Below are 13,679 nucleotides of genomic sequence, written 5' to 3'. Positions count from 1 at the left end.
GATTTCTATAGGGAGACATGTATCTCTATGCATTGACTATAGAGGAAATTCTGGCACTTCTTAACACAATGAATGCCAGAGGGCAGCTAAAAGGCTTTAGGTATCTACACCAAACATGCTGAATTCCTCCCATTCATGCAAAGTAGGTTTCCAGCTCCCTCCCTAGACTTTCACCAAGTTCTTCTTTGTTCAGATTTCTCTGCTTCTGTTGGTTTGTGGGCTGATTTACCTTTTGTCCTTTTCAAACCAGAGACCATTCGACTGGCTCAAAGCCAAGAACTCAGCTGATGGAAACCCACCTATGTTCACTGATTTCCAAAACACACCTGCAGAAAACACCTGAAAATATGACCTCAAGAGTTCAACTCATTTAGCCTGCTGAGCATTCCTTTGCTTTAGCTCTCTGTTTTGTGAATAATTTTAGCTCCTGATTGTACAAGCCAAGACAGTGTATCCCTATGCGGCATTACTCCACTTCACTCACATTGCCTTGTTAGGAGACTGCAGTAGAAGAGGCATTTAAACACCAACAGGGAGAAGATTTTCAGCCAGAAGTTAGACAGAAGCAGACAGATGTAGCAACCAGACTGCGAGCGAGACATGAAAACATGCTGTTTGACGAACTGGAACTGCATCTGTAAAGGATGGTATGTGGGAGTATATGCTGGAAAAAGGAGTAGTGAATACCCTGACACTCTCATGTGTAAGATAAAATTGACCTCCTTGTCTTCTAAACTGCTAGAACTTGCCACTACTATGGACTACCTTTATTCCTGTGAAATCCAGGAAGATTTTAGGATAAGAAAATATATTTTGAACCTGAGATGATTCCAGCTGCTTTATAATGAGAAACAAATGAGTAGTATGATAGTCAATAGTATTTACACAACATGGAGTGGTCTAAACTTGTGTAGGTCTTAAAAAATACATTACACTGACAAAATAGAAAATGGGAGCATGAATTAACCTTTCAGAAGAAGTAAAATCAAGAAAAGAAGTATTGGGAAAATGGTAATGCTCTCATTTGCTGTCTTGATCTTTCTGCTTCTAGCTGGCCTGTTCAGGAACTGCTGTTATGGTCTGCACTTCAGTCATCTCCTGAAAACCCAGGTTAAGACTGCACAGACTGAAAACACTGGGTAAAGAATATCAAATATGTAGCATGCATAATCATATTGTGTGTTGCCAAACTGTAGTGAAGCTGAAATGGAAGTAAATTGCAGGCTCTGAACAATGTTTGTTTATGCCTGCTTTCCATCTTCATTATCTTTTTATAGGTTATACAAAAATAAAAGCAGTAGGAGAAATCTTTTTCTCAACGAAGTCAGACAAACGTCTAGTTGCCATAAACTGAGCCACGATTTCATCAAGATGTGTGGGCACATAGTTGAGGAAATTCCTGTACAAGGCAAAAAGTGGGCTTATATGTTAAGGTGCTGAGAAGAAAGGCCTGAATCTACTAGAGAGATACCAAACCAAGAAGCTGTGTTTAAGCTAGTTCAGCTATCAGATGAATGAAACTGCTTCCAAAATCATATTTTTAAATGGCAATGACTAAAATAGCCTTTGGAAAACTGGGAAAACAATTCCAAAATATGCTGAAAGTCTGAGTTTATCAGAAAGGGTATAGCTGAGTAACTTAGGTACTGTGAAAGATGAAGACAAAATCTTTCTCTTCATACCAAGAGACGCATCTTGTTTTCAGCCCAGGGTGCTTAATATGTTGCATGGCAGTCAGGCCTTTCCTAGACATAGAACAATATTCTACTCTGCTTTACAGCTCAGAAGACTTACCTAAAGCAAACCATGATTTGGTCTTATTTGGCTTTTGACTATTTTCTCTGGATGTGACTCTTTGGATCAACTTTCCAAAATATTCTTCCTGATCAGGGTAGATAAAAGGACACCTTTTTTCCAGGAGAACTATTGTTCTTCCACAGTCTTGTGCTGTCAGAAACAAATCCTCATGGTGGTGACGGAGATGAGCTTACCACGCATGTATTAACTCTTGAAAACTCCACACTTTTGCACATGTTGCCTTTTTCTCAAATCACCCCCAGAGCAGTGGACCTGAAGTGAGAATTGTACTCCATATGAATCTGCTAAAAATCAGAGGGAGGCAGGAGAGGCAGAATGAACTGATCTTAAATGAGCTCCTACCTTTCCCACCTTTCTCTCCCATCAAACTTTTGTCTTTCCCCATCTTTTGCACATCTTACTTCCTCCGTGTCTTCACCCTTTCTGCTTAAATAACTTCCGGGCTAGAAAAACATGTGCCCTGTGAGTTCATTCTCACATGATGGCGGGGGCCAGAGGTGTCACGGCATGTTGCAGAATAATAACCATGTCAGAACAAGGTTTAACAAGCCAGGTGGGTGACAAGATGCCTCTGCTGCAGCCCATGCTGATTGTGGCTAGCTGTTGTAACACTGGATGGGGGTATGCCCAGCTTATTTATCTGGTTTTACCAGTTAATTACAACAAACATCCCTTGAACTGATTTGATTATTCACAGTTGTTCAAGCATGATTGAGGTCTGAGATGGAAAGAAATGCCTATGGAGTGTGGTAGCTCTTCAGGAAGGTTTAGTGGGAGGCAACGAGAATCTCTAGACTTGAATCACTGAGCAGGACAGCGGTGAGAAGAGGGGAGTAGGGAAGGAAGGTCATGCAGTTTCAGCAAGTGCTCATTTAGGGTCAAAAACGGATAATGGGAACCAACACTGATATTACACATCATCCTAAGAATGCTTCTGTGACCTGCCAGTCTTGTCTGCCGTGGCCTGCAGCCCTCTACCCAGATTATTTTTCCACCTGGATCTGCACCCCGCACTCTTTTGCGTTTCCCCCCGCCCGTCCGGGCGCTGGCGATCCGCGCCGCTTGTCCGCGGGGCCGTGTCCGCGCGGTGGCTCCGCGACCACCGCACACGGAGGGGAGGCCGCCAGGGGGCGAGGCGGCCCCCCATGGCCCCGCACAGCCCCGCACAGCCCCGCACATCCCCGCGCGTGCCCGCGCATCCCGGAGTTCCACGGCACCGGCGCCAGCACACAGGGGCAGCGCCGGTCGGTACCGCGACTGGTTCTGGCTCTTGTGCGCTTGTGGCGGAGATGCCCTGCTTCCTGTAAACCCTCTCATGCGTTAGTTAAAATCGATGATGATGGATTTGATTTTCTTCTTTTCCTCCACGGTGTCTCCAGCTAACCTTTTCTGACTTTCTATTGAAAGACAAAAAGCTCAGAAATACTAAAAAAATGTCGGTGGAGGGTCTGGAGCACAAGCCTTGTGCAGAGCGGCTGAAGGAGCTGGGTTATTTTAATCTGGAGACAAGGAGTCTCAGAGGGAACTTTATCACTCTCTACAACAGGCTGAAAGGAGGTTGAAGTGAGGTGGGGGTTGATCTCTTCTCCCACCTAACAAGTCGAAGGATGAGAGGAAATGGTCTCACATTGCAGCAGAGGAGGTTTAAATTGGATATTAGGAAAAATGTCTTCAGGAAAGGGTGGTGAGGCAATGGAACATGCCCATGGAAGTGGTTGAGTCACCTTTCCTGAAGGTATTTAAAAGACCTGTAGATGTGGCATTTGAGGACATGGTTTAGTGGTGGGTTAACAGTTGGATTTCATGATCTCAAAGGTCTTTTCCAACCTATGTGCCTCTACGATTCTCTTTTTTTTCGAAAAAAAGTAGAAAAAGAGGTGGGGGGTTTTGTTTGTTTGTTTGCTTTTTTCCCCACAAAAATAATTCACACATATACAATAAAAACTTCCTTCTTAGAAGAACACCTTCAGGTAGGTTGTGCCTCTCTTTATTATAGTGGTCTCAAAAGTGTTTCTTCAGAAATGATATTAAACCAGAACTTGTTGTCACAGTGAACAAACCATTTATAATGTATTCAGTGCAGGTGTCAGCAAAGCATTCTGATGGCTCATAACTTTATACCAGTTTCTGTACTGAAACTATGCTGCCTCTCCTAAGAAGTTCACTTCCCTAGTCTTCCCATGGTTAATCAATGCCTTAATCTATTATGTGAAAGAGAGAAGTTTGCTTAATCTGCATCAGGAATATCACAGCCAAGACCCACCTACTCCAACACAGTTTGACACAAGCAGCAGGGAAAACTGTTCACAAATTTATTTTCTGTATTTTTCATTTTCCTCATCTTTTCATCAACTGTCCATTTTCAGGTCTCAGATGAAAATAGCTGCAAGAAATTTACTCTTTCATTTTTTTTATTATATATCTAATGGTAGACTAGACAAAACATTGCCCCAAAGAACAGGAGATATGAGTCAGCAGATACTACTGTTTTTTACTGATTACTTAGAGATATGTTAGATTCAGTAACTTATGTAGTAAAAATAAGCTAACAGTGATGGGAAGTGCAGGCATATTTTTCACATGATACTATTGCATATCTAAGTTATTGATTAATTTTGCACTTAATTCCAGACTGATATCCAAATCATGCTTTGTGATTCATGTTGTGATTTCAGCATTCATTTAAGCAAGGAAGATTAACCATCTAGTTCATCTTATTTCTATATTTCTATCATTTTTCAGACTTTCTAATCATGTATCTGCCCTCCTGAGAGCATGAGACTTGCTCTTTCCCCACAAATGACTTGCTGATACTGACAGATTGCGTACATTTATGAGTGGCCCAATCTCTTCAGCTGTTGCAGGCTTCTTTGCTAAATAAAAACTGGCCCTAACACTGTGTTCTTCTTAATTTATAGATGTGCTTTGAAATCACCTTTTTGAGTTCTCAGTCTATGCCAGCAAATCATGTTTTTTATCTGAGAAAAAAAAAATCTCCTTAGCATGATGGAGGCTGAAGCAAGCAAAACATTTATCTCTTTTATCTCTGTGTCCTGCCTACTCTGTTTTTTGTTTACCTGGACATGAGTGAAGAAGGACTGCTGGACTGTATTCAAACCCTTATTTGCCTTTCATTTCACTAAGATAATTTTCCATCTACCTTCTCTGTGGATCCCAGATAAAGGCGCAGCTCAAACAGCTGAACTGTTACTTTGCTTGTTAGTATCCATTTTGTCTGCTTTGTATGGGACTAGCTGAATGGATAAATCACTATGGTCCTCCTATAGGACCATAGTGATTTTGCTGCTCAGGCTGGGGCTCACTGGGAGCTCACTGAAATCTCTGCTGCTTTACCCATATTTTGGGCCATTCCAGCCACTTGTGATCCAGTTTACAAAGAATAGCTGGGACTGCTGAGGACGCTCCTTTTTGGGAAGTGGTCGAAAAGCGGCTGAAAATATAGTGAACCTCAGCTACCATGGCAACCTCCCTTTCTGATGAATACCTTACGTTATGGCTTGTTCTTCTTCTGCTTATTGTCCACCTCTGTCCTCTCAAGGGAACTTCTTCTTGCTTCCACATTACCTTTCCACCCTACTAATTATGGTGAACAATGATACCCTGAGCCAAATTAGGAGGTGTCTTGCCAGCAGACAAAGATCCTTCCCCTTTACTTGGTGCTGTCAAGGACACACCTGAAGTCCTGGGCTCCTTAGTGTAAGAGAGACATGGCCATATTGGAGAAAGTGCAGTGAAAGGCCCTAAAGATGATTATGGGAGAGGAGCATCTCTCCAATGAGAAAAGGCTGAAAGGGATGGGAATGTTCAGCCCAGAGAAGAGAAGGCTCAGAGGTGCACCTGAAGGGAAGGTGCAAAGAGAATGGAGCCAGGCTCTTCTCAGCTGTGCCTAGTGACAGGACCAGAGGCAACGGGTACAAACTTTTCTACCATGTGGATGACCAAACACAGACACACATAACCCAGAGAAGTGGTAGTCTCTATCCTCACAGATACTGAAAAGGTGCCTGAGAGTAGCTGAGCGTCCTGAGCAGATGGCTTTAAATGGCCCTGCTTGAGCAGGACCAGATGACCTCCACAATTCCCTTCCAACATCAACCCTTGTGTGATTCTGTGAACAACGGGATGATTCTGTGGGCAATGAAGTGCTGATGTGATAGCACCACAGAGGTTCCCCGCAAACCAGAAAGTGGTCTTGGGCTGTCCTTATTCTTGACTGTTCTCTAGAGGATGTTTGCTTATGAGATGGCATGCTTGTGGCCCACTCTAGCACTTCTACTGACCTTAGTGGACTTAGTAACTTCTTGCAAGCAAGGGCTACCTTAAGTATTTAAAGACAAAGGTATAAGATTCCTGACACATAATCAACAAGGAGAAAAAGATCTGCCTGAAACAGAAATGAAAACAGAAGGTGGCAGATAATGAAACGAGACAGTAATACTTCCCTTTTAAATGAAAATAGATTTCTACAATTGACAAGAGGATATTGTCCTTACTTTCCTGGAAAAAAGGGTGAGGGGGGAAAACAGTAGGCCTGAATAGTGTATGAAGAAAGGATGGACCAAAAGAGGGAGAATGGAAGAGAACAGCTTTGCTACAAAATATAAAAAGATATAAATTAATCTAAGGTATTTGATAAAAACACTAGTTGTTATTTGGTACCAAATGTGGTAAAAATTAACAAAAAATAAATATTAGTTGTTCTTAGTTGTCTGATTAGGAGGTTAGGGTTAAAAATAAGTGCAATTCCAAAACAGTTGTACAAATGTAAAATACAAAATACTCCTTAGAGATCACGTTGTAACAATAAACCAGTTTTCAAATTAGCCCTTGTATCTCACACATTAGAAATCTTATCCACAGAAATCTTATCTACAAACAAAGGAGTAAATACTGTCTTACTTTTACAACAGAAGCAGAGCTAAATAACAAGGCAATAAGCAGGCTTTTCTGTCTGTTTGCCCTGTTCGGTTTTTTCATCAGTTTTAAAGGAAATACCTTTAAAAACTAGGGATCTGTTCCTTCATTTGGATGGGAAATAGGCACATTATATAGATAATACATATTTATCCAGTTATCTGTCTAGCTTTGTTAACCTCTTATTTCTCATCAAATATAGCGCAGAAAAGAAGAGTCTATCCTCCAAAAACACCAACAATTCTGAGAATAATATCTGTGTTTGAAGATTACAGATCCCTTAAGGAAAGATTTTTTATCACATTTCAGTTTAGAGTCCCATAACATCTTATTAAATGTATTTCTATTAACAGCAATAGTGTTAAGCCATATGGGAAATAAGGTCTTCCTGCCCATTTGAGAAATACTGCTTTTTGTTGGTTCTGAACTATTTTTTTTTCTCTATTTTCATTTTAAAAGTGTGTGATCACTGTGATAAAATAGACCTTTTCCTTTTCTAGTGTTACTATATAAAATTGAAATTGTGTACTGCCTTCATTGGTCATCACTCCTGGTCTTATACATTTCTGCTCCATAAAGGTTTAACTCTCCAATTTAATTTCCACTGCTGCTTGGTGGATCTTTATATCCCTGCCTTTTGCAGCAAACATCTCCATGTAGAATTTCAGAAAACTTAACAAAAGGACCTAAAACACCTTCTCAGCTAAGATGTGGGTGAGTTTCACAAAGTTTCAAGTATTTTGAAAGATACATTTTCAGAAACCTGTGAACAAGAGGTGCTCTGTTATCTATTTTTTGGCGGGGGGGTCATTATAGGAGGGCTCCTGATGCAGATGCTGTAGCAGGACAGGATGCCCACAGCACTGCTCTGCTGACAGACCTGCCTCTGCTGAGTAGCCACAGCAGCACACACACACCCATCACTGGGCAGAGACATGGGGGAGGTCTGGGAAATTGTGCTGCCCTCTGGGCATCTTCCTGCTTCTCAGTAGCTTGAAATGCAGCTAAACTAAGGAATTTTCTGGAGAAAAAGGGGGAAAAGCAAATGGTTCCAAATCTCAAAAGAAATAAAACACTCATAGTTTTAAGTTGTTTTTATTTCCATTGGAAAATAAGTGTTTTCCTGCACAATCTTTTCACTTTCAGGAATCTTCAGAAATGATACCTTATCTTCTAATCCATGAACTATATGGTGATGGATGACCATGAATATATGGTCTGCTGGGCCCAGCAGTTTCCCTGAGTATGCAGACCATGTACTGGCCTTATCCAGCATTCACAGCCAGCTTGCACCCACGTTTGCATATTTTGGGAAAGAGACAGGATCAAACTTGATTCTCCCTGGGGTGCTCATTGATTTCACCTTCCTGCAAGTGCAGGGCTCAGTGCCTGAACTTGCTCTGGAATGTTTGTCAGCTGTTTTGTTGGAAAGATGGACAGATCCTGCAGGCAGCTGGGTCCCATGCTTTTCTGGGGTTTCCTTAAAAAGCAAAAGGGTGCTAGCCCATTCCCTATTTTCCTGGATTTCTACCACAGAAATGTAATGGACACTTGTATGTTGTGTGAGGGAATTTTCAACAGTATTACCCTATAGTTTTTGTGCAGTCAGACACACCATAATCTAATCCAGAGCTTGTTAGGGCCTGAGTTTGCAGTCTTTGCTTACATAAAACTTCCTCTCATTTGCCAGACACAGGGAGATCTTAAGACGCATCTCACATCTTCATTTCTCTCAGGTGCTCTGAAACTGGGTTTCATGAATATCTCTGATAAGAAGGTAAGAAGGGATGCAATAAAAACAAAGAAGGGAGCAAGACTAGTTGTTCATGGAAAACTTCCCCTGATGAGAAAGGTCACTGAAAGTCTCTGTTCATCAAAAAATTCTCCAATTTGTAAAACGTGAAACTAACTACTGCCTCAGTTCCCAGGCTTCATCCACCCTCCCCCCTTTTCTACTAATGCAAGGCTAATGGTACGTTAGATAACATCCCCTTGAGCCACAAGCTTTTGCTTGGGATGACCACAAAAAGTTAAGATGAGAAACTGGAATAGTGCTTTTCATGTATATAGCTGTATTTACATATATATTGCGTACATTGTTTTCTGAAGTTCTTGGGATTACATTCCTTGCTGCTGGGGAGCATTTATTTCAAGCAAATAACACAGGCCAGATGCTTTTCTTTCTTGAAACTTTTGCAGTTCTAAGCCTACAATTTAAATACCGACCTCATGCCTTAAGTCTAAAGATATTGTGGAGATTGTCCTCCAAGTGTTAATATAGTTTCTTTCCTTTGCTGGTTAAGTGTTGTGATTTCTGATGATTTGGGTTCATCATATGGATACCATCTGTTATCTGCACAATTTATTACTTGGTTTTATCTCTAGACAATAGATTCTTAAAGGGAACACAGGCATTTTTAGGCAAGTATATAGAATTCATTAAATGCTTAACATTTTTTACATCATAATTGTTTTTAAGAGTCATCTCCTAGAGAGATGCATGGAACTATCAGTTCTCAGGATTTCTGCTGTCAACTATGCCTCTGATCCTTCAAATCCTAGCCAGTTTGTATGTCCAAAAGCATTTGCACTTTCCCGCCCTTTAATAGGTAGCCTTACATGAAGAGACACCTCCTCCCTTTACACCGTGCCTTGATTAAATAATATCTCAACAGAAAAAACATCAGTCCTCCTAAAGCATAATGACATCTTGGGGCTCTCACACCTTTTGCTCTCTCAGCAGAACTGTCTCTTAGCCATGCTGACAGGTGCCTTTGGGCACCACAACATCCAAGGTGCTAATAACTTCTATTTATTTTGTTCTGCAGCCTGCAAAACTGGCAAAGCTCAGACAGGAAGAAAACACAGAAATCCTTCTTTGACAGGGTTTGCTTAGTAGTACCAGCAATCATGCAAAGCAGGAGATCATAAAAAGCTCATTTTCATTTTTACCCCACCTTCTCTTCAAATAGCTCATGTAGACTTTTAACCATGAATGTATAATAGCTAACAATTGCTCTTTGAAGTAAATGTTATTATCCTTGGAGCTGAAAATGGACCACAAGTTGTTAAATGACTTTCTCAGGCATGCATCAGAACTGTACCAATCAGGAAAAAAACACACACTCTTGTTTTTTCAGTCCTGGATTTTGAATCAGCAAGACCATGTTTGGTAAGAGCAAGCCATTTATTTTAGAGAAAAACAGTTTCAGGCATTTGAGATGGAATCAAATGCTACTCCATTTTTTCTTAATAGTTAATTGTGGAGATAATTTTTCAGTAGAGGAAATCAAGCTTTAAATTCCAAAACTCTTCACTCTAACAAAACAAAGGTACTTCTTATATATTAATATCATACCTTCTTGTACTTAGATCATTAAACAATGACACCAAAATTATACATATGCATCATTATATTTCACTCTACTAAGGTATCTAATGCACAGATTATTTCCATGGGAAATTGCAGGTATATTATTTAAAGTGTTTGGGTCAAGCTAGTAATAACAGCAACAAACACATTTACATCAGGAGAAAGAAAACAAAAAAATCAATATGCTTAAATACTTTTTGCCTTGAGCATGAAATGTGTCAGATGCAGTGAGAACAAAAGGCAGGCTGGGCTGGGTGATAAGGGTGTTGGGAGGAAGAAGAGCATCCCCAGGAGAAAGGTGGGACAGAAAATAGAAGATTCAGGAGAAAAAGAAATTAAAGGAAAAAGAAAGGAAAGGTATGAAGGGATGCATGAGAGAGTGGGAAATGGAGACAATAGAGCCTGAGGAGTGCAGTGAGAAGACCTTACCTGCCAGTTGAAATGGGATTCCAGGGCTGCGGGGCCAGCTCTGTGTCATGGCTGGCGGTGCACTGCAGTCCCCTGGCCCCGCAGTGAAACCGAGCCTGCAGGTGGTTGCCTTAAGGGTGCATGTCACTGCCCACAGTGAAACCACTTCTTCAAAAGAGAGGGCCCGAGATCTGAGCCACAAGGAAATGGCTGTGGGATGGGGAGAAGAGGGGCCTCTCTGGGTCAGGGAGCATCTTCCTTCTGTGAGAGGATGCTTCCACCAAGCTGAGCAGCTGATTCCACTCCAGCTGCTCAGTCTCTCCTGGTTTTCTAGCCCTTTGCTCACACTTTTGCAAGAACGTGTTTTCTTGTGTATGTTTGGTGCAGCTGACTTTTTGCTGTCTCACTTCAATTGTTATTTTCAAAGCAGTTACAGTTTCTTCTTTCACGCATTGGCAGTATGCATATTTTCTCTAAGTATTGATGAGAGGGAGAGCAAGTTGTGCTGTCAAGCTAAAGAACTCAAAAAAAAAAAATCCAAATGAAGTTTGCACAACACCACGGGAACACCCTGCCACATCTATTTCACAGGCCAAGGGAGGTTTCCTGTGCTGGGTGAGCAGTTGTTCTGCTGGTGACAGAGGACCTGCTGCAGTCACCTCTGAGAGCCCGGGGGCTGCCAGCTGGGTGGGGAACAGGCTGCACTCACGCCAGTGGGAACAGGGAACTAGCACTGTCTGCAGGAAGGTTCAAATCGAGCCACAGCTGCTCTGAAGTAGTTGCACAGATTACTTGTCTAGGGGATAAAAATAAAGGCCTCCAGGCTCAGACGTGAGTCCCTCTGCACTCAGCCTGTCCCTTCTTGCTGCTTCCCTCAGAGCATAGTGCTTCAGGTGCTGACTCCTCATCAGCTCCCAGTTGCTGGTGTCTAAAGCGTGGAACTGGCTCAAGTGTGGCTCAAGTCGCTGGCCCCAGCAAGCACACCTGGACATTGCAGAGAGGCGGACAGATCACCCTGGCTTGCACAGTTGTGCATCATAGTCACCAGGCAGAAAGTGGCCCAGTTCTAAGGGATTAGATGGAGCATCACCCCAGGATTCCCCAGGATAGGCTGGGGGACTTTTGTTATTCGCTTGGCTGTTGCTTTTTATATATAAAGTTATATTCTATTCTATTATTCATTCTGTTGTTATTTTTACTTGCTAAGGGCTAAGCATTCATTCTGCAATGTACAGAATCTGGATAAACAGAATTCCTAAGCAAATAAACTCAGTGTTAGTAAAGTGTTCTCGCAAACCTGCCAGAGATAATATCTAAGTTTTTTATTTTTTATTGATACCTGGTAAATAGCTTCTTCTGCATTAGGGAAGTCAAAATAAAAAGTAAATTGACCAGAATGAGACGGACATACCATAGAAAAAGGAAGACACAGAAAGCATCCCAGAGGTAATTGCAGGGGCAATGGGTGACATGGCACTGAGATCAGCTTTGTTTGTGGATATGAACACATGATCTCTCACAAGACTGTCTCAGAAATACAGACTGAAGCAATAGCATTGTACTGTGGTGCTGAAGAGAAATTTGTGTGTGTTGCAGTGCAAAGGAAGGAGCTGAAATGATATGAAAACTAGGGAGGTACATATTTGCAAGGGCACAAAAAACAGGAAGGGAAGTATAGGATTCCATGGGCCTTAAATAAATCATTGCAAACAGGGAAAACCCATGCTGGCATTAAGCTTTATTGGCTGGCACATTGCCCCTTTTTTTTTCCACAGCCTTCACTGGTACACAGTCCCTTAGTATGGATGAGGTTGTAAGACTGCCTAGTCCAGCCCTACAGTCTTAGCTAGCACAGGTTGCCTCAGAGCATATCCAGTAAGGTTTTAAATATCTCCAAGGATGGAGAGTCCACAACTTTCCAAGGCCATCTATTCAGTACTCAACCAACCTCACAGGATAAAAGTGTTTCCTGATGTTCAGAAGGAACTTCCCCTGTTTCAGTTCGTGCACATTACATCTGGTCCTGTCACTGGGTACCACAGAAATGAGTCTGGCTCCCCCATCAGATATTTGTACACATCTATAAGGTTCCCCTCAAGCCTTCTCTTCTACAGGCTAAACAATCCCAGCCATTTCACCCCCTTCTTGTATGTCAGATACCCCAATCCCTTATCATCTTTGGGAAAATAGGAAGACCTGAGGAACTACAGGCAGTTAGTCTTGGTGCCTGTCAAGATCATGGACAGATCCTTCTGGAAACTAGGAGAAGGCATATGGAAAACAAGAAAACATGGTGTAGACAGGTTATGCTTCTGTTCTGAAACTAACAGACCTCTGCCCAGGCACTTAGTGCTCATTTTCAGTTGGGAGGCATGACAATGACTGGTCTGAATACTTAGGTATTTACAAAGCAAGTGGCTGCCTATCCATTGACTTAAAATTGGCAAGTAATCAAGTGCTTTGTTTTCTCTTCCACCTAATGCATTTAGCACTGGAAACTGGTAGGATTCCATTGAAGGTATTTTGCCTTTTTGTGGCTCAGACAAGGAGAAACTAACAGTAACTTGATTAATAATGAGGATCTGTTACTGGTCATTCAGCTGATTTGGTATCAGAAGTCTTAATGCACACGTCAGGTTTTCAGCTTAAAAGCTTCTGTGAAAGATGCCATCAGCTAGGACAGTTCATACCTCCTGGACACAGCCAAAATAAATTTATGAATACTGACATGAACTTATGCTTCAAGATGCTGGACTTGGGATGGAAAGTGTTCAACAGCAGTGTCATATATAGGTATATGACAGTAAAGCATTCTTCTAAGTGAACAGGAGGTTTTCCACCATGAGAGAGTAGTTTCTGTGACCAAGTATTTTATCCAAGTTATGTCACATCCTGGTTGGCGTTTACTGCAACAGTTCGATAAAGCCTATGCCAGAGGGAACAGCCACATGGTAAGAAATTCTCTAGGTAAACCACATGACTGGATTACTAGCACAGCAAAATGAGACATATTAAAGTGCTTGTACTAATATGAATTGTAGCTTAGGGCTAGAACTCCCTCCATACATTATTAATACAGGTGTTAGCATAATTTATTAAGGTAGGTGTTAGGAGGAGCACTTCAGGGTCAACTCCTGACTTGCTA

The 13,679-nt window shown here is 41.7% G+C and overlaps 1 protein-coding gene across 5 annotated transcripts in view; it reads right to left on the bottom strand.

Moving 5' to 3' along the window:
• The window catches only part of FLT3 (fms related receptor tyrosine kinase 3), a 51,270-nt gene that overhangs the window by 33,975 nt on the left and 3,616 nt on the right, over window positions 1-13,679 (bottom strand). Inside the window, exon 1 of one of the 5 annotated variants that reach the window (XR_011697675.1) lies at window positions 10,556-10,849. The exons of 1 other annotated variant lie outside the window; for it this stretch is intronic. Coding sequence is in view for 2 of the 4 variants with exons in the window: in XM_071553356.1 (XP_071409457.1) it covers window positions 10,556-10,604 (49 nt within the window). In the remaining 2 variants the exon portion in view is untranslated. Of the gene's footprint in view, window positions 1-1,794; window positions 1,877-10,555; window positions 10,850-13,679 lie in introns of those variants that run through there. 3 more of the 5 variants (XM_071553356.1, XM_071553391.1, XM_071553366.1) reach the window with 3 other exon arrangements.

Source organism: Pithys albifrons, chromosome 1 (assembly GCF_047495875.1).
Source record: "Pithys albifrons albifrons isolate INPA30051 chromosome 1, PitAlb_v1, whole genome shotgun sequence".
Taxonomy (NCBI): domain Eukaryota; kingdom Metazoa; phylum Chordata; class Aves; order Passeriformes; family Thamnophilidae; genus Pithys; species Pithys albifrons.
The sequence above is the reverse complement of the archived record's forward strand: the minus strand, read 5'-3'. Positions and strand labels throughout refer to the sequence as shown.